We start from the raw sequence: 27,898 nt of genomic DNA on the forward strand, positions 1-27,898 counted from the left end.
TACTGTTTGGTTTTAATAAGACTTGAAGGGGTATTTTTGGATTAACATTTAAAGATTATCTTAGGGCAACAGTTTCAGGGATTCATCCAGCCTCCATGGCTCCAGAAAATCTGAAGCCCATGGCAATGTGAAATTCTGTTCTACGTCTTTCCCCTTTTGATCAGGACTCGTCTACAGAATCTCTGATCCAAACATTCAGTAATGGTAGCCAGGTACCATCCACTACTTCTGGTCTCATGGCAAAGGAGGCAGTTGTTCATGCACGCAGTCAGCCACGTATTCCAAATCTTCTTCCTACTCCTGACCCTTCTTCTCACTCCCTTGCTCCAGGTGAATAGAGACCAACTGTTGCGCCCTGGATGGCCGCTTGTAAGCTTTTAAGATCCCAGGCATTATGTAACAAATGAAGAGGTAGAACAGACGCACTAACGTGTTATTATTAAGCTTCTAAACAGTAAACAACAGCAGGATAATAAAGTATTACAGGTAATTCAGACTTAATGATGAATATTATTGTTGTCAGCTGCTGTCAAGTTAGCCCCAACTCATGCCAACTTCATGTGTTAAGAGAACAGAACTGCTCCATAGGGTTTTCTTGCTTGTAATCATTATGAAAGCAGTTCATCAGGCTGTTTCTTTCATGGAGCCCTTGAGTGGGTTTGAACTGACAACCTTTAGGTTGGTAGCCAACTGCAAACTGCCTGTGCCACCCAGGCTCCTTAATGGTGAATATAACATCATTAGAATATATCATTTTTCCCTTGGATATTTGATAGCATTCAAGGGAATGAAAAATTGATAGCTTCCCATAAATCTGGACAAGACAATACCATTTGTGTTAGGAAAAAGAAGAAAAGTATTGAGGAACGAATATACTATGAGAGGAGGTATACCTACTGTGTCAACAGGCATCCTAAAAATCCGATTCATCATAAACATTTTAGGCCTACTGCATATCGCAGACATAAAAACACAGGTTAAAGTCCTTTGGTCTAGAGTCTCTACCTGACAGAGTGACAGATCTAAATGAAATGAATAATACAAGACGTAAGAAGACAGGATTCAAAGACCAACAATCAGTGCTTCGGAGAAATGCAACACTATGGAGAGCTGCTATGTCGGGGAATGCTTCCTAAAGGAGGTGGAGGTTCAGCTAGGTCTGGAAGAAAATGGAAGAGGAAGGGGTGAGTAATACACTTAAAACTAAGTGAGGTACACTGCTCTGTGCAAAGAGAACCACGTAAGCCTGGAAAGTTTTTAAAAATGTTTTGGCTCCCCGTCTAAAAGAGTCCCTAAAAACCAACTAGCGCTTTTCCAAGTTTCTTAATAAACAAAGAGAAACCTTCCCCTTAATCAGTCATGTTTCTAAGAAAATAACATTTAGGCACTCAATATTCATTCAAAACAAAGAGTATACCCAGATGGTGTACTGGGTTATTTGTCTAAAGCAGCAGTTTTCAAAATGTGGTCCAGAGATCTCTTCTTTCAGGGGGGTCTGTGAGGTCAAAACTATTTTAATTGCTCTTTTCACTCTCAATCTCTCAAGAGGGTACAGTGGGTTTTCCAGAGGCTCCATGATGTGTGGTATCACAACAGATTGAATGTAGACGCAGATATGAGAATCCAAGCGTCTTCCATTAAGCCAGACATTTAATAAGATTTGCAAAAATGTAAAACAATGACATATTTCTCAATAAAATTTGTTTTGGAAAGCCACCATTTTTAATAAAAATATATTTATGTTAACACGTAATGCTATTATTTTTAAACAAATTTAAAAATAACTATTTAAAAAGTTTCTGTTTTAATTTCAAACACAGTAACTATCACTAGATATAACCTACATAATTAAAAGCTCTTTGGGATCCTCAATAATTAAGAGAATAAAGGGATCCTGAGACCAAAAGGTTTGAGAACCACTGATCTAGAACAGTAAGTCTCAAAGATAAACCTCAGGCTGAAAAAAGCCGTCAGAATTGTTGCCATCAAGTCGATCCCAAGCTCACACTGAGTCCTCCCCCCACCCCACCCCCTGCCCCCTGTCATATGCAAGGTAGAATTGATCCAGAGCGTTTTCAAGGCTGTGACTTTTTTGAAGCAGATCCCCAGGGCTGTCTTCTGAGGTGCCCCTGGGTGAATTCAAACTGCCAACCTTTCAGCTAGTAGTCCAGCATTCAACCCTCTGCACTACACACTACCCAGGGGGCTCGACTGCAGAATAAAAGATGATACTCTGAACAGGGTTTAAAAACAAGGATTTTCTTTTTAATAGATAAAGCTTCACATGGTTCATGTAGCAAAACAATATATAAACATATACAGTGAAAAATCTAAATTCAAACCCCTCCAACTCCAACCCCTTATACACAACTGCTTTATTAATTTTTCTGTCTCCCATGTCCTAACTTTCTTAACCCTTTCTTACACATAGTACAGAGCTCTTCACCTTCTTTTTTGCTCTTAGCGATATGCATATGGCTTTTTAACAATTTAAGAAAAACAAAGGCTAGACTCCATTTTCCCAAGGAATCATTTCTTCAGTTGTAAAAGAGAAAACTGGCCAGGGAGCTGCCTGTGATCCACCCAGAAATTCACTACTTCCATTTCTTAATGCCAACAACAGCTCTCTACTTGTTTTCAATTTAGTAAAAAAATTAAAACACTAGAACAGTTACTAGCAATTATGTTATTCAGTAAAGCATTTTCCCTTTGCCCAAGAACACCAAAAGGCATGTGAAAACCTGCAATTTAGGTATGCCACTTTTTGTCTTTCATCCTCCATGACAACAGGAAAAACCTAAATGCAAGAGAGCAGACGTCACACTTCTATTCTCTTTATGTGTAGCAACTCACTATTCAAGAGGTAACTTAGCAATTACTATTTTAAAGATGGAGAAACCATCCTTAAAGCTTTTAGGAAGTCCTGTTTTAAATCCCCTGAAAAACTTCAATTCTATGCAACTTCAAAGATCAAGTATACAGGATAAAACTCACCATATGATCCCGAACGACTCAACTGTGAAAGGATTATACACTCAAGCCCTACACTAGTTTGATCTTAAAATTTCAGCACAGGTTTCATCTGTGGTGGTTTAAGTCAGCTGGTTAAGACACAGTACTTTCAAAATTTTCTCTCTGTTAACATTTGGCAATGATGTGTCAGGGCATGGATCTCTTGTATTTATCGTGCTTTGAGTTTTTGAGCTTCTTAGATGGGTTTTTCATGTACGGGGAGTCTTCAGACATTATTTCCTCAAATATTTTTTCTACTCCTTTCCTTTCCTTCTGGTACTCCCATTGTATATTGGTGCATTTAATGGTGTCCTATAGGTCTCTGGGGCTGTTCATTTCTCATCATGCTTTGTTCTTTCCATTTTTCAGAATGTATAACATCTAATGATCTATCTTCAAGTTCACCAGTTCTTTCTTCTGCCAGCTCAAATATACAATTGAGCCTTTCTAGTAAATTTTGTATTTCATTAGTTGTTTTACTTTTCGACTCCAGAACTTCCATCTGGTTCCTTTTTTTTTTCTTTATTGATATTCTCTATTTAATAAGTCATTTTCATCATGCTTTCCTTTAATTCTTCAAACATGGTTTCCTTTAGTCCTGTGAACATATTTATAATAGCTGCTTTCAAGTATTCGTATGCTAAGACTAACATCTGGGCCTTCTCAAAGGCAGTATCTACTGCCTGCTTTTTTTTCTTCCCCTGAACATGGGTCATGCTATCCTCTTGCTCTGCATGTCTATTATACATTTTTTTTAAATTAAACTGGACCTTTTAGATAAAATATTTTACCGACTCTGGATTCTGACTGCCTCTCTCCCCAACCACTAGTGCTTGTGGTTATTACTGTTTTTTTTTTTAGTGGCTTGCCTGGACTAATTCTGTTAGTTCTAATTCCCCCTGCAGGGTGCAGCCTGTGATGTCACCACTCAGATGCACCCCTCCCACACCTTGATTTGAAGCGTGGCTTCCTATGAGTTACCCCTGGTTCAGTATAGCTTAGTGTTTAGCCAGTGACCAGTCAGAGATGTGCTTAAGCCCCTTGAGCCAGAAAAGCTTCCTCCCTTTACTAATGGATCTGTGTGAGGCTTGGGGAATGCTTTCAAGTCTGGCCCCACATTCATTCAAGGACTAGTAGCTCTCAAGGGCTGCTGCGCTAGTTGCTCCTGGGTGGATACAGCCTAGCACAGGCACACACTCTTGGCACGGCCTTTTTTAACTTTCTTTCCCTGGTTCTCTGTTAAATTTCTGGCTGGTATGCCATTTAGTTTGCTGCTAATAGTTTCACATAGCTACGAGCCTTCTCTTAATTGTTCCCTCCTTCAAATGGAGCTGGGGCGGGGGCGGGGGGGGAGCACATATGGTAGCCTATAAACTTGTCAACTTGCCATTCCCAGTGTGGAGCCTCCATTCTCTGAGACGGAGTTGGCAAGAGAAGTGATGAGAGGTGTCAGTGGCCTGCCTCATCCTCTGGGTAAAACCATAGTCCTATAGCCAGGACCAGCGGGAAAGGGAGTCCCAATTTCTTGACCCATAAACCTGTTGCCATCAAGTCGATTCTGACTCATAGTGACCCTACAGGACAAAGAACCGCCCCATCAGGTTTCCAAGGAACAGCTGGTGGATTCGAACTGCTGACATTTTGGTTAGCAGCCAAGCTCTTAACCACTGTGCCACCAGGGCTCCATTTTCTTGACAGCAGTATCCATAATGTAGATCTGGGAACTGGCATACGGGTAGGGATAAAGAATAAGTCCTGTCTTAAATACCACAGACTCCCACTCTTCTTACTGAGACTTAGTAGTTTACTGAATAAATGCTTCTCAATTTTCTGTTTGCCCTTTAGTCTAATTTCAAAGACTTTAAATGGTTATGTTGTATAATTTTCACCAGTTAAATGGCTGTTTCACTGGGGAGGGCATCTGCCAACCTCCTCACAGCACCATTCCAAAATCCCATCCCTAAGGCACTGTACTAATCATTCCAAATTTTGGGCCCTACTTAGCTTTGCAAGGAGCCCTGGTGGTACAATGGGTAAGTGCTCAGCTGCTAACCAGAAGGTTGGCTTCTGAACCCACAGGCAGCTCCGCAGGAGAAAGACCTGGCGATCTGCTCTGTGAAGATTACAGCCTTGGAAACCCTATGGGGCAGTTCTAAGCTGTCTTATAGTGTCGCTAAAAGTTGGAATCAATGCGACAGCACACAACAACTTAGCTTTGCAGTAATTTCTTAGGGACAGAGAATAGACTAATAACCTAGACAGCCTTCTAAGAGCTTTTAGTGGCTGTTGCAACATTCACCAATTATTTCTAGGGCCAACTTAAATAGGCTCCTGCTAATCAAAGATGGGACATTTTGAAGATCAATATAATAACTATAATGAACTAATATATCTACATTTAAGTATGCTTAAATCCTTGAATTCTTAAGGTTCTTTGGAGAATACTATGCAATCAACTTATTATTGTGCAAACGGGTAAAGGGAAAGAATCAGTACTATCCTGACTATACTGGCGTCCTATTGCTAATATGTGGCTAGTAACAAATTACAGGTACTTCTACACTTATGATGGGGTTCCATTCCGAACCTCCATCATGGGTCGGTTCTGACGCAAGTCAAATAACTCCTTTTTATGTTTTCATTATTATTGCCTTTTATTATCAGTATCTTTATAAACCCAATCTTTGAACACCTTCAAGTGAACATCTGAGAATGATAACATCAGCAAATTGTGGGCTGTAACACTGTACATAGTACATATTACTAACGATAAGATTTAAAAAAAAAGTTTTAAGTGCGGTTCGTGGTAACTTCAATACGTCTTTAGTCGGGGACTACCTGTGCTACAGGCTTAGTGGCTTAAAACAAATCAAATTTATTATCTTACAGTTCTGCAGGTCAGAAGATCAAAACAGGTCCCATGGGACTAAAATCAAAGTGTAGGCAAGGCTGTGTTCCTCTGGAGGCTCTACGAAGACCATGTTTCCTTGCCTTTTCCAGCTTCTAGAGGTTGCCTACATTGCTTGGCTCATGGACAATCAGCCAGTCTCATCACCCTGACTTCTGCTTCCACGGTCACATCTTTTTTCTCTGGCTCTCTTGCCACGCTTTTTCACTTATGAGGACCCTTCTGATTATATTGGGCTCACCCAAATATCCATATGGAACCCTGGTGACGCAAAGGTTAAGCTCTTGGCTGCTAACTGAAAGGCTGGAGGATGAAACCTACCCATTGGCTCTGTGGCAGAAAGACCTGGCAATCTGCTCCCATGAAGATTACAGCCTAGTCTCCTGAAGTCTTAAAACCAAACAATAGTTTAGCTTAACTAGTAAAGAATGTCTGCCTTGAGCATTATACTCTTTTAATAACTACCTATGAGGGATCAAATTGACAATAGCAGATTAGATTGATAATAGAAGATTAACAGGAAGCTTACGGAACACTGAGTTTATGTTAATGGGAGAACAACAACTGAGAAAAAGAGGGTGAGAATGGCTGCATGACTAGAAGACTTCTAATCAAAAACCAAACCAAAACCAAACCCAGTGCCGTCAAGTTGAGTCTGACTCATAGCGACCCTACAGGACAGAGCAGAACTGCCCCATAGAGTTTCCAAGGAGCACCCGGTGGATTCAAACTGCCAACCCTTTGGTTAGCATCCATAGCACTTAACCACTACGCCATCACGGTTTCCAGGCTTGTAATCAGTATCACTGAATTGTACATGTAGAAGTTGCTGAAGTGGTTTATGTTTTGCTGTGTACAGTCTCAAAAAAAAGATTACAGCCTAGAAAACCCTATGGGGCAGTTCTACTCTGTCACATGGGTTCACTATGAGTTGAAATAGACTAGACATTACCTAACAACCACCACCACCACCACCACCCAAATATCCAGGATAATTTCTCTATCCCAAGATCCTTAACTTAATCACATCTGCAAAATCCTTTCTGCCATATAAGATAACATTCATAGGTACTAGGGATTTTGACACGGACATTTTAGGGGGGCATTATTCTTCCCACCACAATGGCTTTCCTGTATATTGTACCTCAGTATAACCAAATAGTTGATAAGGGGAAGTGTCTCTTTTATACAGCTTTTTCGCTAATAAAAAAGGAATGACAGAATTAGAGTATCACCACTCTGTAACCCCTAATGAATTAATGAATCTAGATCCGCACTGTCCAGTGTCGTAACTACTAAGCACATATGACTACTGAGCACTTGGATGTGCATAGTCTGAATTGAGATGTGCTGTGAATGTAAAATACTCCCTAGATTTGGAAGACTTAGTACAAGAATGTAAAAATCTCATTAATAATTTTTATATTAAAAAAAATTTTTTTATAGTGATAACATGTTAAAATAAACCAGATTATTCGGTTAAATAAAATATATTCATAAAGTTAATTTTACCTCGGCTTTTTTTTTTTTAATGTGGCTGCTAGAAAATTTAAAATTTAAATTTACAGATGTAGACGTAGCTCACATTACACTTCTACTGGGTAGTACGGATCAAAGCAGTGATTATCAATAGCTACTTAACGCCACATAAAAAGACAACACATGTTATAGAAGTAGCTACACTGATGGATGTATAAACCGTAGTTGGAAACCCTGGTGGCATAGTGGTTAAGTGCTACTACGGCTGCTAACAAAAAGGTTGGGAGTTCAAATCCACCAGGCACTCCTTGGAAACTCTAAGGGGCAGTTCTACTCTGTCCTATAGGGTCACTATGAATCAAAATCAACTCGAGGGTAACAGGTTTGGTTTTGGCTTTTTTATGAGGTAGTCTTGCAAACAAGCAAACAAAAAAATTTGAACCTGATTTTGATCAAGGCTCTAGATCTGCCTGTCCAGCATAGGAGCCACTAGCCATATATGGCTATTTATATTTAAATTAATTAAAATTTAATTTCTAATTCAGTCACACTAGCCACATTTGAAGTGCTAACTAGCCAGAGTGCAGACAGAGAACATGCCCACATACTGAACGGTGCTGCTCTAGGTCTAACAGTCACAGGAAATATGAGGAGGACCAGAATATGATAACAGATGCCTTGGGGATAAATTTCTGCAAAACCCATACCATGGAAAACAAATGACCATGTTTCTCCAACTATAACAACAACGAAATAACCAGGTAATAAGATTGCAATGTGGGAAAACCTATGAATTAAAAGAGATTCAAGAAATAATGTATAGGACTTGTTTGGATCCTGATTTAAACCAATCATAAATAAAATAAAAAAGAAACATTTACAGGACAATCAAGGAAATAGGAACACTGGCTGTATATCTGATAATGTTAAGGCATGATGTATTCTCATTATCTTTAAAGGGGGGTTCTCGTCTTTTAAAGATACTGAAATATTTACAGATAAAACAGCATGTCTAGGATTTGTTTGTAAATTATTAGGGTGAGACACGAAAGAAGCCGTGAATTGGTAATTGTTGAAGCTAGATAAATGGATACATATGGGAATTCATTATACTAGTCTCTCTACTTTTGTATGTATTAAAATGTCCATTAAAGAGTTTTTAACGAATTAACTTTCTTCTTAGCAGGCCTCTGCACTAACCAGCAGCAAAACAACAACCCTAGATTAGGCTGCAAAGGACTCGTTTTCATACAGAGGCAGATGAGTGCTGTTGGGAGTGGAGTGGGGTGAAAGAACAATGGCACAGATGGATTCCCTACAAAGTCACGGTCCACCACAGATAGAATCTTATCATTCATCAATCTTTCATTTGACCTTACTCAGCTAGTCCTAACATTCTCTTCAGAAATTACCCCAAAGTATCCATCATTTCTCCTAGGGTCCCTCCACTCAACCACACAAGTCACCATCAACCACTCTGAAGAGAACAAGCTTCACACGTATTCATACTAATGTGCTTCTTTATAATCTATTATATTACAACAGTCAGACCTACAGGAGAAAGTTCATTAACAAAAACAAAAAAACAAGCAAATCTTTATATAACCAGCAAAGCTGAGTGTTATTAAAAACTTACTGTTAACAGCAATCCATTCATTGAGGTCCTCTCCCTCTGGCAACATAACAGCTTGTCTCAGATTCCCACTTCCTAGGGTTGCTTCTGCATGTTTTAAGAGTTCATACTGATGAGACCCTTCTGGGATATTCTTCTTTGGTTTGAATGTTTTAGAAGAGCGGCTGCTGCTGTTAGGTGAAAATTACAACAACTTTTAGGATGGGAAGAAGAATGGCGTTAATTTTAGGCATAAAACTGTTCTATGAAATAAAGTACTCCCTGAAAAATGCCAGGATGAGGGGGGAAAATGAAGATCACAATAAAAGAATGCTTTAAATTTTTTTCTGCACATAAAAATAAGATGAGCAGCCCAATTTCACTAAAAAGGCAATTCTACTGTGGCTCATGAAGCGGTCTGATATAAAAGGGCATTTTACCCAAAAGAAGAAGAAACGTGGATTCTACTCCGTGATTGCCACTAACTCTGTGACTGCCCGAGAAACCAAACCTCCTTTTGCCTCAATTTCCACCTACAGAAAATAGTGTTGGTAGGGAGGTAGAGAATTGGAATAAATAACCCTTCAGGTTTTCATGAAGGAGCCCTGGTGGCACAATGGTTAAGTGCTCAGCTGCTCACTGAAAGGCTGGCAGTTAGAACCCACCCAGCTGCTCCATGGATCAAAGACTTGGCAATCTGCTCGTGTGAAGGTTACAGCCTAGGAAACTCTACGAGGCAGTTCTACTCTGTCTCATTTGGGTCGCTATGAGTTGGAAATGACTCGACAACACCTAATAACAACAAGGTTCTCAGAGCTCAAAAATTCAGTCTTCTATATCAAAATATTTGGTGATACTAACACTCTCACACAATCCATAAGGAAGGTTTTCTTACTGTTGAATTTTAAGTGCGCTTTGTATATTTTGGACACAAGTGTATTATCAGACACGTTTTGTAAATATTTTCTCCCATCTGTGGCTCGTCTTTTCGTTCTCTTAGCTTTCACAGAGCAGAATTTTTAATTTTAATAAGGTCTAACATCAATTTTTTCTTTTATGGATCATGCTTTTGGTGTTGTGTTTAAAAACTCATTGCCAAACCCAAGGTCACCTGGATTTTCTCCTATGTTATCTTCTGGAAGTTGTATAGTTTTATGTTTAATATTTAGGTCTATGATCTATTTTGAGTTAATTTCTGTGACAGATATAAAGTCAGCGTCTAGGTCCATTTTTTTGCATGTGGATGTCTACTTGTTCCAGCACCGTCTGCTGAAAAGACTATCCTTTCTCCACTGAATTGTCTTTACCCTTTGTCAAAGATCAGTCGACCGGACTTACATGGATCTATTTCTGGACTCATTATTCTGTTCCAGTGATCTATTTGTCTATTCCTTCACCAACAGCATACTCACTCCTAGGTATTTACTTAAATGAATTGAAACCCTATGTCCACAAAAAAACCTGCACACAAATGTTTACAGCAGTTTTATTCATAACTGCCCAAAACTGGAAGCAACCAAACGCCATTAAATAGGTGAGTGGACAAACTATGGTACATCCATACCAAAAATTCAAACCAAACCCATTGCCATCAAGTCGGTTTCGACTCATAGCAACCCTATAGGACAGAGGAGAACCGCCCCATACGGTTTCCAAGGCTGTAATCTTTACAAAAGGAGACTGCTACATCTTTCTCCCACAGAGCTGCTGGTGGTTTGAATCGCCAACCTTTTGGTAGCAGCCAAGAGCTTAACCACTGCATCGCCAGGGCTTCTTGTACATCCATACAAAGGAGTATTATTCAGCAATAAAAAAGAAATGAGCTATCAAGACTCAAAGACATGGCCGAGCCTTAAATGCATATTGCTAAGTGAGAAGCCAGTGAAAAAGCTATGTACTGTATGATTCCAACAATATGACATTCTAGAAAAGGCGGACTATCGACAATAAAAAGATCAGTGGTTGCCAGGGGCTTGGGGAGGGAGAGAAGGATGCACAATGAAGCACAGAACATTTTAAGGGCAGCAAAACTGGTAAGCATGATACTATACAGTGGATACATGATATTATGCATTTGTCAAAACTCAGAGGACTGTACAACACAAAGACTGAACCTAATCCAAACTAAGGAGTTTAGTTAATAATAATGTAGCGATACTCTTTCATCAATTGTAACAAATGTACCACACAAAGGCAAGTCATTAATAACAGGAGAAACTGTGTATTCAGGGGAGAGGGAATATTATGGGAACTCTCTGTACTATCTGTGCAATTTTTTTTTTAACCTAAAACTTATCCAAAAAAAAAATAAAGTGCATTTTTTTTTGGATGAGTTTTAGGTTAAAAAAAATAATAAAGTACATTTTTTTTTAATGGGCAAAGGATTTGAAGACATTTCTCCTAAGAAGATACACAAATGGCCAATAGGCACATGAAAAGATGCTCAACATTATTAGACATTAGAAAAATGCAAATCAAAACTACAATGAAATAACATTTCACACCCACTATGATGGCTCTGGAAACCCCGGTGGCGTAGTGGTTAAGTGCTAAGGCTGCTAGCCAAAGGGTCAGCAGTTCGAATCTACCAGGTGCTCCTTGGAAACTCTATGGGGCAGTTCTACTCTGTCCTATAGGGTCGCTATGAGTTGGAATTGACTCGACGGCACTGGGTTTGGTTTTTTGTTTTATGATGGCTTTAATAAAAAAAGACAATATAACAAGTGTGGATGAAGATGTGAAGAAATTGGGACCCTCGTACATAGCTGATGGGAATGTAAAATGGTATACTCAATTTGAAATACAGTTTGGCAGCTCCTCAAAAGATTAACATAGTTACAATATGACCTAGCAATTCCACTCCCAGGTCTATACCCCAGAGAAATGAACACATGTTCACACAAACACCTGTACGTGAATGTCTACAGCAGCCTAAATCACAATAGCCAAAAAGGAGGAACAACCCAAATACCCATTAACGGATGAATGGATATAAACAAAATGTGGTATATCCATACAATGGAATATTATTCACCCATAAAAAAGAGTGAAGTACCGATACAGGCTACAACACAGATCCCAGATGCCGACTCAAGGTGACCTTAGAGGACAGAGTAGAGCTGCCTCACAGGGTTTCCTAGTAGCGCCTGGACAAACCTTGAAAACATTATGCTAAGTGTTTTGTATGATTATATGATGCCACTGACGGGAAATGGCCAGTTAGGCAAATCCCTGGTGGCATAGTGGTTAAGAGCTCAGGCTGCTAACCAAAAGGCCAGCAGTTCAAATCCACCAGGTGCTCCGTGGAAACTCCATGCGGCAGTACTACTTTGTCCTGTGGGGTTGCTATGAGTCAGAATCCACTGAATAGCAATGGGTTTGGGTTTTTTTTTTTGGTATAGGAACAGAGAGCAGACTAGTGGTCTACTTCTAGGGGAATGGAGAGTAAATGCTAATGGGTATGGGATTCTGGGGGGTGGGGGTGATGAGAAATGTTCTAGAATTAGATAGTGGTGATGACTGCACAATTCTATGAATATATTAAAAACCACTGAATTGTACACTTCAGAAGAATGACTTTTATAGGTATATCCACGAACAAACCATTAACAGTAACTCATAGGAAAAAGACAGTGGGGAGCAGTTACTGTCCCAGTAACATGGAAATTTGTAATTAAAACCTAAATCATTCACACTTTGACATGGTAATCATACTTTGGAAACTATGCCTTTAATAACCCAAATGAGGGAAAATGCAATTTGGACAAAGGTAGTCTTAGGAGTGCTATTTTATAATAGCAAAATAATAGCATCCAAATCTCTCACAATAAAGAACTGGTTAAATAAACGCTAGTATAGTAATCTTGAAGCCCTGGTGGCGCAGCGGTTTAGAGCTCCCTGGAAACCCTATGGGGCAGTTCTACTCTGTCCTATAAGATCCCTATGAGTCGGAATCGACTCAACAGCAAGGGGTTTGGTTTTTATAGTATTCTTATGAAACACTGCGTAATAAAAATGACAAGAACGTGAATTACGTCCATAACTAAATGGATATTTATTTAACCATATATCCTAAACAATAATACAACGTAGAGAGTGTCCCCAGAATAAAAAATTGGGTGCCAAAGCAATGCTTCTCAAACCTTTCTGTGCTTACGAATCATCAGAGAATTTACATACTTTTCCATTTTAACCTCATCTGGGCCAGTATCCCTAAAGTGAGTTTCTACCAAGGAAAAAAGAAGTTAGTTAACTTATCCAAAGTCACTAAGTCAGTAAGAGGGCAGAACCAGAACCGGACAGCTCGGTCTGGCTGCAAGGCCTGCATTTTAAGTCCACGCTTCTCCACATTTTCCGGAGCCGGCACTTTTCCGTAGGGGTAATTTCAAATACCGACAATAATAAAACCGGATACATAATGGAGAAAAATCTAAGTTAGCATGGAATGTTTTCTGAAACTGGAAAGAAACACGAAGCCCGTGGCGCGGCCCGGGGCTCCGCCTTCGATGGTCTCTCCGCCCCCAGGAGCGCTCGGGCGGAAAAGTTTGGAGGCGCTACCGGCCTCGGGGCCTTTCGACTCCCCAACCTGCTCCCTCCGCTTCCTCTGCCTCGACCTTCACCTCCGTCAGCCTCCCTCCACGACCCAGCCCCCCCAGCGGCCCCGAGCAGGGGCAGAACCAGGGCCGGCTACCCCGACCCCGGGGCCCGGACAGGGCCCGGCCCTCGCCTCCAGGCCCCCAGCGCCCTCCCCGACCCGGGCCCTCGGCTCCGGCGCCCCCGGCCCGGCCCCACTCACAAGAGGAAGCTCATCTTCGGTCCTCAGAGGGGAGGGGAGGGGCCGCCGCCCCCCGCCGCAGACGGAACTCGGGGTCGGTGCAGGGACCGAGAGGAAGCGACGCTCCTTAGCCCGCGGACAGCAGAAGCCGGGCGGCCGCTGCTCCGAGCCGGGGGTCGAGCCGGTGCAAGTCGCTGCAAGCCGCTGCGCCCACCTCACCCGTCTCCCCCGCTTCTTCGAGCCCAAATGCGGAACCAGCAAAATCTCGCGAGCTAAGGGCCTGTCCCGCCCCGCCCGCCGGTAAGGACGAGACGCATCTTTAGCCACGCCCCTCCTAGAGCTCAGCCAATCAGGAGCCTCCAGGCAGGGACTTTCCTCCTCTCCTGCTCCTGTGGTGGTTACTGCGGTGTTCTGCTTAGGAGAGGTCAGCCATGCCTTTGGACCGGTTAGGTAGCGCTGGGTTCGGTCCTTACTATCTAGGTCGGATAGGGGGACTCTCTGAGAGCTGTCCATCCCTGCAATTTTTAAAATTTAATTTATTTTTATTAAGATATAATTCACATGCTGTAAAATCCATCCTTCTAAAGTGCACAATTCGGTAGGGTTTTTTTTTTTTTTTTTTTGGTATATTCACAGTTATGCAACCATCGCCACTCTCTAATTCTAGAACATTTACATCACCCCAGAAAGAAGACCCGTCTCTATTAGCAGTCAATCTCCATTCTCCCCTCTTCCCACAACTCCTGGCAATCATTAGTCTACTTTCTTTTTCTCTGGATTTGCCTAATCTGGATAAACCAAAAAAAAACCCAAACCCACTGCCGGGGAGTCGGTTCCGACTCATAGCGACCCTACAGCGACCCTGTAGGACGGAGTAGAACTGTCCCATAGATTTTCCAAGGAGCACCTGGCGGATTTGAACTGCCAACCTCTTGGTTGTCAGCGGCAGCACTTAACCACTAGGCCACCAGGGTTTCCCCTAGTCTGGATATTTCGTATAAATGGAATCATACAATATGTAGTCTTTTGTGTCTGATTTCTTTCACTTAGCATAATGTTTCAAGATCCGTCTGTGTTGTAAACTATATTACTACTTCATTCCTTTTTATGGATGAATAATATTTCACTGTAGAGGTATACCACATTTTGTTTAACCACTCATCAGTTGATGGCCGTCGGGCTGTTTCCATTTTTTGGCTATTATGACAAATGCTGCTGTGAACATTGCTGTACAGGTTTTTGTGTGGACAGTGTGTTCATTTCTCTTGGATATAGACCTAGGAGTGATAATTATGTCTAAATTTATTTCTAAAGTGAATAAACCTTTTGCATTTCCACCAGCAATATGTGAAGACTCCAACTGCTCCACATTGTCACCAACATTTGTTATTGTCTGTCTTTTTGACTGGAGTCTTTTGGCACAGTTCTACTGACACATGGGGTAGCTATGAGTCAGAATCCACTTGATGGCAACAGCAGGTGTGAAGTGGTATCACATTGTAGGTTTGATGTTGAGCATCTTTTCATGTGCTCATTGGGCTTTCGTACCAATTTTTTTTTTAATCTTGCTTTAACATTACGCGAGGCCCCCAAAGGACCACCTAACAACGCAAAAAGGGGTTCTGACCCAATAAGAGTCTTCAGTCTCCATGATATTACCATCCTTCTGTTCTCAACACACATCAGTCCAGATTCTTCACCCTGCCCACCCTCCCACAAAAATTTTTCTCACCAAGGCCACCAGTGTCTCAGAATCTTAAAATATTCCATGGGCATTTTTCAGCCCTTATCTTACTGGAAGTTTCTTCAACATCAGCCTTTCCATTTTATCTGACCCATCCTGCCAGACTCCTCATTTGATTACAATGATTTTATTTTTCAAGAACCTCTTTGTTACTCCCTTTAATCTGGCTTCTTCTATAAGGTGGGAGTGGGAACACAGAGAAGGAGGAAACTGTGGCCAGATGTGGGTAACTGTTAGGCTTCTTTTGGTAGCAAGTGACAGAAACCCACCCTGTTATTTCCATGCGACCTGTCTTATACTTTGTTTCCCACTAGACTGTGAATTCCTTGGAGGCAGAGACGTATCTTGTTCATTTGTCATCCCCAGTGCTCAGCACAGTACCACCACAAAGAAATTACTTCACAAATGATTGTTAAATGAATGTGGACATAGACGTCACCTTTGAGGAATTCCCAGTTTAATAGAGGAGATTGACACAGGAATAAATGGTCATCAGTACAGTATTATCAGCAAAATGAAAGGTAATTTCATTTTAGGAAAAAAAAATTCCTTAAATTCTCGGCTTCTTATGACCTGCCCTTAACTTATTTTCTAGCTTCATTGTCCAGGGCTGTGCTCTTGGCAAACAATGCCTTGCTGTTTGCCACTAAGCCTTAAACCTACTTGAGTCCACGCTCCTGTGCTTATAATTCCTCCTGACTGGGATGACCAATAACCACATCCTACCCTGTCCTTCAGGACCCAGCCGGAAGTCATCTTTCCTTCCTCCAAACTTTGATAATGCTTTATCTGTATCGTTATTGCAATATATAATTATAGTTCAAGTTAAAAAGCAGTATTTACATGGTAAACAGCAATTGTGTTGGGTAGTAGGCCTTTGAGGGCTTATGTATTTATATTCTTTTCTACTTTTCTGCATATTCCGATTTTTCCCTAATAAGCAAGTACTGGAAACCCTGGTGGCATAGTGGTTAAGAGTTCAGCTGCTAACCAAAAGTTCGGCAGTTGGAATATGCCCAGCCACTCTTTGGAAACCCTATGGGCAGTTCTACTCTGACCTATAGGGTCGCTATGAGTCGGAATTGATTCAACGGCAACCGTTTTTTTTTTATGCAAATACTTTTTTAACCCTTTTTTTTTTGAAAGGGGAAGCAAGGTACAATAGTAGCTAAAAGCTCAGACTCTGGAGCTGTCTGAGTTGGAACCCTGCCAGTGCTTCCTAATCACATGTGACCTTGGATATTTTCATAACATTTTGCCTCAGTTTTCTGGTCTGTAAAATGGAGGTAATCTCATTGGGTTGTGAGGATTAAATGAGGTAAGGTACATTAAGCACTTAATGCCTGAAATATACACATCCTCAAGCAATATTTGCTGTTTAAAAGGTAAGAAATTTTGACATGTCTTACCAACTCTATTAGATGACCAGTTTTCTAAAAGTGGAATCTTTGACTTATTTATATTTTACATGTGCCTCGTGTGGGGCCTTGTACAGGGTAAGTATTCATCGAATACTTGCTAAATGTATGTGATTACATATTTGGCTAAATAGTTTTTAGGCTATTTTTTAACTGATGTAATCCCTGCATTTCAGCAGTTTTTGAGTTGCCTAGTAATTAGTTGCAGGTGTTTGCTCAGAGACTATGGGCATTCACTTTTTTTTGGCCTTTATCTTTCTCAGGTTTCCAGGTTTCCCAGTGGAGAACCATCTTTGCTCAGATGGCAGTGGAATTACCAGAAATGGAGTGCATATTTCTTGGGAAGGGCGGAGGTGCCTGGATCCTTCCTAAAACCAGTTCTACAAGGAGCCATGTGGGAAAACCACAGGGATATTATAGCACTAGGAGCCTGGAGTGAGAGCCACAAGGTAAATCCTATGCTAGTTCTGTATCCTTGGCTTCTGAGAAAGAATGTTGTTGGTTAGGTGCCATTGACTCCATTTAGACTCATAGTGACCCTATGCGACAAAGTAAAACTGCCCCATACTGTTTTCAAGACTGTGATCTTTACGGGAGCAGATCACCAGGTCACCAGGTCTTTCTCCCGTGGAGCCACTTAGTGGGTTCCAACTGCCAACCTTTCCAGCCGAGTACTTAACCATTGTGCCACCAGGACTTCTCCTGGAGAAAGAATGTGCTACTATAGAGCAGTGTTTTAAACTGGAAAGTACGTTTATGTGTATATTCTTGGATATGCACGTGCTTTCTGTGAGAAATTTTTACATGAGATTTTCAGTTTTTCGTACATACTTACTCAGACCAGTGCTGTCCAATAGAAATATAATGTGAGGCATTTAGGTAATTTAAAATATTCTAGTATAGGGTCGCTATAGGGTCACTGTGAGTTGGAATCAACTCGATGGCAAAAGATTTTTTTGGTTTAATATAAATCTAAAAGAAATAAAAGCAAAAATCAACAAAAACAAAATTCCAAGTGGAATTAATTTTAAGAATATATTTTATTTAACCTAACACATCCAAAATAATATTATTTTAATATGAAAACAACTTTAAAATTTTTAATGAGGCAGTTTACTGTTTTTTCATTCTAAGACATAAAAATATGATAACCACGTTAGCAATATAGTCCACTTAGGGGTCAAAGGTAAGACTATTTCCCAGTCAAGACTAAAACCAAACCAAACCCATTGCTCTTGAGTGAATTCCGACTCAGAGCATCCCTATAGGACAGAGTAGAACTGCCCTGTATGGTTTCCAAGGAGCTCCTGGTGGATTCAAACTGCTGACCTTTTGGTTAGCAGCCATAGCTCTTAACCATTAAGCCACCAGGAAATTTCCTCTGGGGATAAAACCCAGAGGTTTGTGTTTAAAAGAAAAAAAAAAGGTGGATATTGCTGCAGGGCAATTTGTTCCCCACCAGACACAGTCTATAATGTACAAAGACTGGGGAGTTTTATTCCCTCCTTGGCTCAAGAGAGATTCCTGCACACCATCTGGACACAACAGATGCTAAAAGCAGAAATTATAAAGCTGCCAGCCCCGCCTCATCTGCACCTCCCCACACCCTCTCCCCTCCCCTCTCTGAGTTTCTATTCATCGTGCAGTTTCCCCTCCCAGCAGGATTTGCAACCTTACACTTTCATTCCTTGTAAATACCCTGTCCCATCATTTGCAAAACTCCAGCTTTATCATAATAACCTTCTAGAGGAGGGGACAATCCCACTTCAGTCATGGCAGGTCTTCTTCACCTCCCAGCCAGCCTCTGTCACAAGTGGGTGAGAAGAGACACCGGGACACTAAAGTTGCCGTTCCTGCCTGTCTCAGAATTCAGGTAGAAGACTGAAGGCGAAATCTCAATGTTGGTGCCTACCGAAAGCTTGCTCAGGAAAGAAGTCCTGTAGAAGTTTCCACTTGGAAAATATCTGAAGTCCACTGTCAAACTTGTCAGCCATATACCTCAGTGAATAAAATACATAGCTTCTCCCCTCATGGAGCTTACATTTAGATGAAGATAGATATTAATCAAATAATCACACAAATAGATGTATAATTACAAGTTGTGGTAATTGCTATGAGGAAAAGCACATTCTGTGAGAAAAAGCACCTAGTTTATAGACTGGGGAGGCAGGAACAGCCCTCTGAGGAAATGCGACTTAAGCCAAGCCACCAGAGGATGAGTTAGCTCAATGTAAAGAGGAGGAAGAAAGTCCGTTCAGAGTAAAGAGCCTGTGCAAAGGCTTTGAGGCAAGTAAGAGCCTGCCTGGATCAAGGAACTGAAAGAAGCCAGTATGAAGAGTGTGAGGTAGTCAAGGAGGAAAACGAAGGGAGACAAAGCCAGCCACCAAGGATTGTGGATCTTATTTTAAAGCTTGGTGACCAGCTTTTGAAAGGTTTTCAGGAGATGGATAATCTGAAAAGCTGAAACAGATAAGAGGCTAGTGTAGTTGTCTGGGCAGGAAATGGGGTTGACCTGGACTAGGTCAATGTACAATGTACAAAAAGTACACGGAATTGAGATATATTTTGTAAGAAGAATATACAGTCTCAATGAACGGCTGGATGTGGGAGTCAAGGCTGACTCCTGTTTCTGACACAAGCAACTGATCACTGTTGTTTCCATTTGCTGAGATAGAAGAGAACAGAAGGAAAAGCAGCTTTGAGGTTAAGTCAGGAGCATGTTTTGGATGTTGACACCTAAATGTCAGACTGTACATATAGATCTGGAGCTCGGAGAAGAGGATCAGAGTGGAGATAAACTTGAGAGCTATCAGCACGTAGATATCTGTAGCCATGGCAGTGGATGAAATAGCCAAGCGGAAGGTAGAGACTGAAGAGATGCCAGGATAGAACCGGGAGGAGTCCTGCTACTCAAATCTGTTGCTATCAGGTTGATTCCGACTCATAGTCACCCTATAGGACAGAGTAGAACTGTCCCTCGGAATTTCCAAGGAGCACCTAGTGGATTTGAACTGCCAACCTTTTGATTAGCAGCTGTAACACTTAACCATTATGCTACCAGGGCTTCCAATAGAAGAGTGAAGCCTTGTAAATGCCATCAGTGGGGGAATGGATCAGGCAGGAACCAGGATACTGATGAAAACCTGTTATCTAGGTGTGTCCTGTGCTTCCCTCACTGGAGGGCAGCCTTCTTTGAAAGTGTGTTCTCTAGTGGGAAATGGTAATACATATATGTATGTATGGTGTATGTATGTATATAACCAAACCTATTGCCAAGAGTCAATTCTGACTCATAGAGACGCTATAGAAAAGGGTAGAGCTGCCCCACAGGGTTTCCAAGGAGTGGCTGATGGATTCGACCTGCTGAACTTTTGGTTAGCAGCCAGATGCTTAACCACTGTGCCACCAGGGCCCTCTATGGATGTACATATATGTATAGCAAAATGGCAAACAAAACAATAAACTACATATACACATACATACACGTGTATATGTGTACATATATGTGTATATATATATATATATATGCATATATTGCCATTTACCTTTTCTATCCTAACTCTAAGGAGCCTGGGTGGTGCAGACAGTTTGCCATCAGCTTGTAACTGAAAGTTTGGCGGTTCAAATCCACCCAGGGGCTCCGCAAAAGGAAGACCTGATGATTTGCTTCCATAAAGATTAAAACCAAGGAGGCTGACTCGACGACAGCTAAAAACAACAACTTCCTAACTCTCCCACTTACTAGCTGTGCACCTAGGGCAATATTAACCTCCCTGTACCTCATCTGTAAAATAGGGATAATAATAGCACAGATGTGGGGATTAGATGATACATGTAAAACACTCAGAACAGTGTCTGCTACATGCTAGCTATTATTACTCTCAGAAACTGAAGTTGACATTGTTGAATTCTTTCTCTTAAAGATCATTTCAAATTTTATTGATCTGTGTCTTAAAAAAGAAAGGAGATGGATTTGAAAATTACAAATGCCAAATTACAAATAGCAAGTTGGCAAATCATGATATTTTCCATGCCTCAGTTTCCTCATCTATAAAATGGGGATAACAGTAGACTTTACAGGGTTATTGTGAAGATTAAACGAGTTATTAAGCATAAAGCCCTTTAGAACAATGCCTAAACCCAAAAAACCAAACCCAGTGCCATCGAGTCAATTCCGACTCATAGCAACTCTATAGGACAGAGTAGAACTGCCCCACAGAGTTTCCAAGGAGCGCCTGGCGGATTCAAACTGCTGACCCTTTGGTTGGCAGCCATAGCACTTAACCACTACACCACCAGGGTTTCCAGGAGAATTCCTGGCACATAGTAAATACTGTTATGCTGTTCTCTGCAGCAGGGCATCTCCTGGATATTACTACCACCTGTAATCTTGATTTTAAGGAAGTCAGGACAAATAGAAAGCATGTAGAATTATTTTTTCATGATAAAATATAGGCTTTAGTTTATTTTAATTAATTGTAAGGAGGCAATAAGCCAAAGCATGATGGTTTGGCATCTAAGTGTTGATGTTAAGGAAGATGAACAATATTCTTCATAATAGTTTTTGATACTGCTGCAGAATCCCTTATTTTAAGCACTTTTGTAAAAAAGCATCTTTATCCTTTTAAAAAGCATATAAAATTTTTCTAAGTGGTAAGAATTTGATACAAGTTCTTTTCAGCAGGTAAAAAGAAGAAAAAGGAGGAGGAGGCAGATTACCCAATAAGCAAGGTACGCATGGGTTTAATTGTGCTGATTCACTAATTTGTAGTGAACAATTTCACCTTCGATTCACCAGATCTTTGATGTAGTGAAATTGTTGAGTTCTGTCCAACTGAAGACAGGGCATTTGGCAGAATGTGGTAGCCCAGAATGCCGAACAGGGAAACCCTGACAAGATTTATAGAATACTTAAGGAAATGGAATCTCTTTGAAGTTTATACTCTCACAAGCTTACCTCTTTTTTTCCCCTTCGTTTCTTCCTTCCTTCTCCCCATTCCTTCTCTCTCTGTTTTCTTTCTTGTCTGCCTTGCCTCCTTCCTCCCTTCCTTCCTTTCTCCTTCTCCTCCTCGTAGGGGCATATTAACCAGTAAGCACAGTACGCACCAGTTTAATTATGCTTACTTATGCACCCAACTGCTGGCAGGATTTGCCTTCCACCTCACCAGTCTAGAAACCTATTTAGGATGAGTTTGCTTCTACTCCACTTTTTATATCCTCAGTTCCTAGTACAATGCCTTTTATCTAATCCCAGATTTTTTCTTCTTTTGCAGAGTTTTTGTGGTTTTAGTTAGCACAAATAAAACTTGCAAGCGAGCTGTCTGTTCACTTTCTTCACTGTGCAGCCTGGCATTGGAATTGGTGACTCTGATGGCCAGCTGGGCTGCTCTTTCCACAATGGTTTTGCAGTTCTTGGAGGAAACAATGTGAGCAATCTCAGCACAGTAAGGTTTATTGCCCATCAGCAGCACTTCCAACTCCTTGACATTGTGGACCAGAGACTTGCGGAAGCCACTGGGCAGTGTGTGCTTCACTTTTGTGTTGCTCTCTTAACCAAAGCTGGGCATCAAGATCTGGACCTTGAATCTCTTCTGCGCCCTGTTGTCAATACTTCCGGGTTTGCACCAGTTATGATTAATTTTGACATATCAATCTGATTGGTGCCGGATAAACTTCTTGGTCTTCTTTTTGATGATCTTGGGCTTCACAAGGGGTCTGAGGGCAGCCATGATGCTGGGTAGGAGATGGTTCTAGTCCTGGGTGTTTTTGAATGGAGATGCCTTTTGTTTTTGCCTCTTAGTCTGTTTTGTAGTTTTCAATGCATATGTGTGTATATTTTAAACAAAAACTATAGATTGTTTTGTAGTAAGAAAAAGGCATAGCTTCCTCTGGCTGGGTGTATCAGAGGCTGGGCTGCCCTGCCTTAGTGCTATCTACTTCAGTGGTGTTGAAATAGAAGGCACCTTGGCCAAGAATTAGTATGTTCTGAGATGAGAGAAATTCAGGAGGTGTGGTATGGCGTTGAGCATGGCACACATTGGCCTACTATGGAAGCGGGTGGTGGAGTCCCTGATGTTCCAGGTGTCAATTCTTTAGTTTCTAGATGGCAGGGAGATCTTGGGGTCTTGGAAAGGGTCTGGGGCAAGGTAGGGGCTTGGGAGCAGATTATAGCAATTGGTACAGAAATATTTCAGTATAATAATGAGTGTGACTATACCGGTTTATGTTGACTGATTATAAGCTGTCTGGTTTATGAGGGGTGAAACTTCAGTGCCAGGCACAATCCTTACTTAGAAAGTGCTTGAGATGATAAAACTCCTTGATTTATTCAGATGAGTCAGTTACAGTAGAATTTTGAGCAGTCTGTGGAATGGTTTGGTGTTCTAAGCTCTGTGGTTCCATCCAGACATAGCTTCTTCCTCTGTGGGTTCCACTGCCAGGGCCTCCCCTGCCTATCAGTTATCTCTCATCCATTTGTATTTTTAAGCTATTTTGTCTGTGTGCGTTCTCAATTCTCTCTTATGTGTCTATGAAACATTCAAGCCCACTTAAAGTGGAGGGTTAGAACCAAAACTCCAAGGCAGGGAGTCCAAGGGTGGAGCCTTGAGGGATATATAGCAGTTTTTTTTTTTGGATCAGTAAGGGCAAGGCAAAGAAAGAGTAAGCAGAAAAGCTAGTTGGGCCTGGCATGTAGAAGGGCCTGCACACCTCAACCCTACAGAATTTGGACTAAAGATTGGAGTGTAACATACTTTTGTTAACCAAATGGTATTTCAGTCTAATACTACGGGAGCATAGAAGCAAATCCTTTTCTTAAATACATTAAAAATATATTATTATGTTCTCATGGTTTCACTCTGCAGAATTCATATTTTTGGAAAATAGGATTTCTCAGAATTTTCAGGAGGGTGAGGGAGTGAGGTTTCTTAAAAGTGAAGCCTCCACCAAAGCTTCCCCGCTCTGCCAGGGTTCCCCCCTCCTTTTCCATTCCCTGCCTGCCAAGCTGCAGTCTCTAACCCGGGTTTGGCCTGACCATGCCGCGGTTTGAATTTGGCACCAGAACTGTGTGCATTCGGGAACCAGCATATATGCTCTTGCCTGACCCTGAACCTAAGCTTTACTGGAGGGGAAGATATTCTCCAGCACACTGCAGCATCTGAGCCCCTTTGCAAAGTGAGAAGTCCCACAATGTGGACTTTCTTTGCAACATGACTCAGCACCTGGATCTCAAATTTGGGCATGGGAGGGCTCGGGGTTTCAGATTTCAGGTGCCAATCTGTGCCCCCTGGGGACTTGAGGACATAAAAGCTCCCAGCTCCCCTGGAGCAGGGAGCTATAGTCTTTTGGCTGCTAGGCCCCATGTTGCTCCTTATTTGCACAAACAATAAATTCCCACTTTCTGTTTCCCTTGCAATTGGTGGTGTATGTCTTATTTTGATCGGCTAACAGGACAAGAACCTGCATTCAGTTACAAAAGTAGGTCATGTCTGGCTCCTTTCCCTCTTCTGCGACATGAATGGACCTGTAAAGCTTGTACCCGTTCTCACCATGGCTTGCTGGGTGTGGTGAAATAAGTCCCTTTATGTGGCCTTCTGACTTGGTTCTTTGGGAAAAACAGCTGGAGAGATTTTTCCCCTGGGCCCTGAGTAGTTACTTTTGCCCTAGTTTTCTACCCCACAGAGTTTGTTACATTTCCTGGGAAAGCTGTAAACAACTTGGCTTGATGCTTTTTTTTCTGGTCCTGGGCTGCAGCCTGCCCTGATTGGTATGCATCTTGTAGGGATTGGTCAGTAGACTATGCAAATTAAGTATCTGTAGCCTACTATGCAAATAAAGTGTCTCGGCCTACCGAGAGGTGATTGGTCAGTTTGTGGCCCTGGTGGGAGCGCCATGCCTTGAAATTGATGTGGAGTTTGTGTATACAGTTGGCCCAGTAGGCTGTCCATATCCACAGGTTCAGCGCATTCAACCGAGGATAAAAAATATTTGGAAAAAAAATCCAACTTTACTTTCTTGTCATTATTCCCTAAACAATAAAGTGTAACAACTATTTATATAACATTTGCATTGTGTTAGGTATTATAAGTAATCTACAGGTGATTTAAAGTATACAGGAAGATGTGCATAAGTTATATGCAAATACTATACCATTTTATATAAGGGACTTGAGCATCTGCAGATTTTGTGATCTGCAGGGGCCCTGGAACTAATCCCCCAGAGATACTGAGAGATGACTGTATAAGTAGACAACCACACTTAGGTTTTTGAAACAGAAAGAAGAAGAGAGAAGGCAAGGAGCCTCCTAAAAGAGCTGTAACACAGGTCAAGGGCTGTAACACTGAGGACAGTGAGAGGCCCAGAAGAGGCTCAGTGGCAGAGCCTTTGGTGACAGGCAGCAAGGCCAAGAGGGGCCTGTTCTCAGGGGGCTGAGAGGAAGCCTGTGTGGTCAAGAGGAGCAGAGAGAGCTGTCCTGTACTGAAGAAGGGAGACTTTGTCTACATGCTCCCTGATCCTGATCCTGAGTTGTAGCCTGTCAATCTTGATCCCAAGGTCTACCTTGTTCCTTAATAAACCACTTAACTGTAAGTATGGTCTGTGAGTTCAGTGTGGCCATTGCAATGGATTATTGAACCCAGAAAGTAGAGAGTGTCATGGGAGGGACAGCTGGTGTCAGACTTGGTAAAAAGTTTGGAGAGTGGAGGTATGTCTGACCTCCACCTCATAGGGATCAGCCTTGGCTGAAATCTTGCTTTTTTTTTTTTTTTAAGTTTGGAATAATTTCAGACATAAAGAAAAGTTCAAAGAACACTTGTACACTCTTTGCCTATATCTCCCAATTGTTAACATTTTATATTTGCCATTTGCTTTATCAGTTTCTCTTTATATATATATAAATAATAATATATACATATTATTATTATTATTTTGAGCCACTTGAAAGCAAGTTGCAGACATGATGTCCCTTTATCTCTATAAGCAAGTACATTCTCTTACATAATCACAGTACATAACCAAGTATGGTCATCTAAATCAGGAAATTAACATTGATACAAAGCAATTAGCTGCCCTGAAGACCTTATTCATATTTTACCAATTGTCCTATAATGTCCTTTATAGCAAAAGAGAAAAAAGAAAGATAAAAAGTTTTTGGGCAAGAATTCAATCCAGAATCACAGACTCCTTTAATCTAGAATACCCACTACCACTAAAACCCACTGCCGTTGAGTCGATTCTAGAATAGCTCATTTTTTTTGTCTTTGACCACCTTGATATTTTTGAAGAATGCAGATTACCTGGAGAATGTGTTTCAGTTTGGGCTTGCCTGGTATTTCTGGATGATTAGATTAAAATCTATTAGCTTGTTCCAACATTTCAGGAATATGGCTTTTTTCCTGGGCTGTTTAAATATTCCAGGTCTGTTATCTCTCTTCTCAATGTGAAAATGAGAAACTGTGACAGGAGACCAAATGGCTTAGAAACTTCACGTCATCAAATTTTCAGACTTGTCAAAAGTCATGAAGTGGTGTGTTCTCAGAGCATCATATCAGGAGGCACATGACATGTGTCTGTCCCATTACTGGTGCTAACTTTGACCACTTGGTTAAGAAGATGTCTGTCAGGTTTTGCCACTGTAAACTTACCATTTGTCCCCTTTGTAATTAGTATTTTGTGAGGAAGATGCTTTGAAATTATGTAAATAGGGCTGCAGGATAATGTATAGGACTCCCAGTTGAATCTGAATTTCAGATAAACAACGAATACTTTTTTTTCTTTTTTTGTATGTCTCCCCAAAATTGTTTGGTATCTGAAATTCAGATTTAACTGAGCACCTTGTATCTTTGTTTGCTAAACCTAGCGACCCTATATGCAAATATCCTGTTCCTCGTCAAACTCTCACCCAGTTATTTTGATACTCATTGGTAATTCCCCAATTTTTACTATAATTTGGCAAAATGGTGATTTTCTAACTCCGTCCTTCCTCTACATTTGTTAGTTGGTATTTCGACGGCACTGGGTTATTCTATCTGCCAGGTAGCCCTGGTGGCGCAGTGGTTAAAGCGCTCGGCTGCTAACTAAAAGGTCAGCGGTTGGAGTGGGAGAAAGATGGGGCAGTCTGCTTTGGTAAAGATTTGCAGCATTGGAAACCCTACGAGGCAGTCCTACTCCGTTCTTTGCGGTGACTGTGAGTCGGAATGGACTCTGCGACAGTGGATTTGGCTTTGTCTTTTTGTCCGCCCTTTACAGTGTCTAGCTGAGTGCCTGGCACACGGCAGACGTTCATATCCGTTCAATCAATGAATGAACGAAATCTCACCTGTGTTGGCCCGGCTTCGGTGACAGCAGCTGCGTCAGGCAGGGGCTTGCCTTCCGCAGCCAATCGTGGCAGGCTACCAGGGCAATAGAGCCTGCCAGGGCTTCGCTCTTTGCTCCTCCTGCTCCAATCATAAGCAAGGCTTTACGGGACTTCGCTGACGTTTAATGAGGACAACCGATTGGCTGCTTCAGTTCCAGCAGCCCAACAGACAGCAGCGGAGGGGAGCAGAGACCAATGGGCGCTGGCAGGGGGCGGGGCCCTCCACGCGGCCGCGGTATAACTGCGCGGCTCGCGAGTCTGCTTTTCTCCCGGCGCGGGCTCCGAACCGGTCATGGCTGTGCTCTCGCTGGTGGCAACATTTGCCGCCCGGCTACTCCGGCCGGCGCAGAGCTGCCGCCCCCACTGTCGCTCCCTCCACCTGTCGGCAGTGCGGTAAGAGGGTCGAGGAGCTGAATGAAAGCGGAAAGTCGGGGAGAGCGGAAGGCGACGGCTTCCCGAGGGGCTCCGAGGGGTGTTCTTCTTGAGGGTCTCAGCTCCGGGTGGTGGTGGCCGCCGAGGCGGGTGGCGGGGCGACGTGGCAGCCGAGCGCGGCAGCAGCCCGCGGCTTGGACGCTGGCTCAGCGCGGAGGGCGGGTA

At 41.8% G+C, this 27,898-nt stretch overlaps 2 protein-coding genes and 1 pseudogene across 6 annotated transcripts in view; 1 reads left to right on the forward strand and 2 right to left on the reverse strand.

Moving 5' to 3' along the window:
- MOB1A (MOB kinase activator 1A) overlaps positions 1-14,014 on the reverse strand; it is a 30,629-nt gene extending 16,615 nt beyond the window's left edge. Inside the window, exons 1-2 of one of the 2 annotated variants that reach the window (XM_023552783.2) lie at positions 13,807-14,014; positions 9,036-9,199 (exon numbers count right to left, since the gene is read on the reverse strand). In XM_023552783.2, the coding sequence (XP_023408551.1) occupies positions 9,036-9,199; positions 13,807-13,820 (178 nt within the window). In that variant the 5' untranslated portion in view covers positions 13,821-14,014. Of the gene's footprint in view, positions 1-9,035; positions 9,203-13,806 lie in introns of both variants that reach the window. The other variant, XM_003413686.4, reaches the window with a different exon arrangement.
- Positions 14,015-16,981: 2,967 nt separating this feature from the next.
- Positions 16,982-27,605, reverse strand: LOC135227781 (large ribosomal subunit protein eL32-like; annotated as a pseudogene).
- Positions 27,412-27,898, forward strand: part of MTHFD2 (methylenetetrahydrofolate dehydrogenase (NADP+ dependent) 2, methenyltetrahydrofolate cyclohydrolase) — a 34,222-nt gene continuing 33,735 nt past the window's right edge. For 2 of the 4 annotated variants that reach the window (XM_064268751.1, XM_023552785.2), the window contains exon 1: positions 27,412-27,694. In XM_064268751.1, coding sequence (XP_064124821.1) covers positions 27,427-27,694 — 268 coding nt within the window. In that variant the 5' untranslated portion in view covers positions 27,412-27,426. The remainder of the gene's footprint in view (positions 27,695-27,898) is intronic. The other 2 variants (XM_003413687.4, XM_023552787.2) reach the window with 2 other exon arrangements.

Source organism: Loxodonta africana, chromosome 15 (genome assembly GCF_030014295.1).
Source record: "Loxodonta africana isolate mLoxAfr1 chromosome 15, mLoxAfr1.hap2, whole genome shotgun sequence".
Lineage (NCBI taxonomy): Eukaryota > Metazoa > Chordata > Mammalia > Proboscidea > Elephantidae > Loxodonta > Loxodonta africana.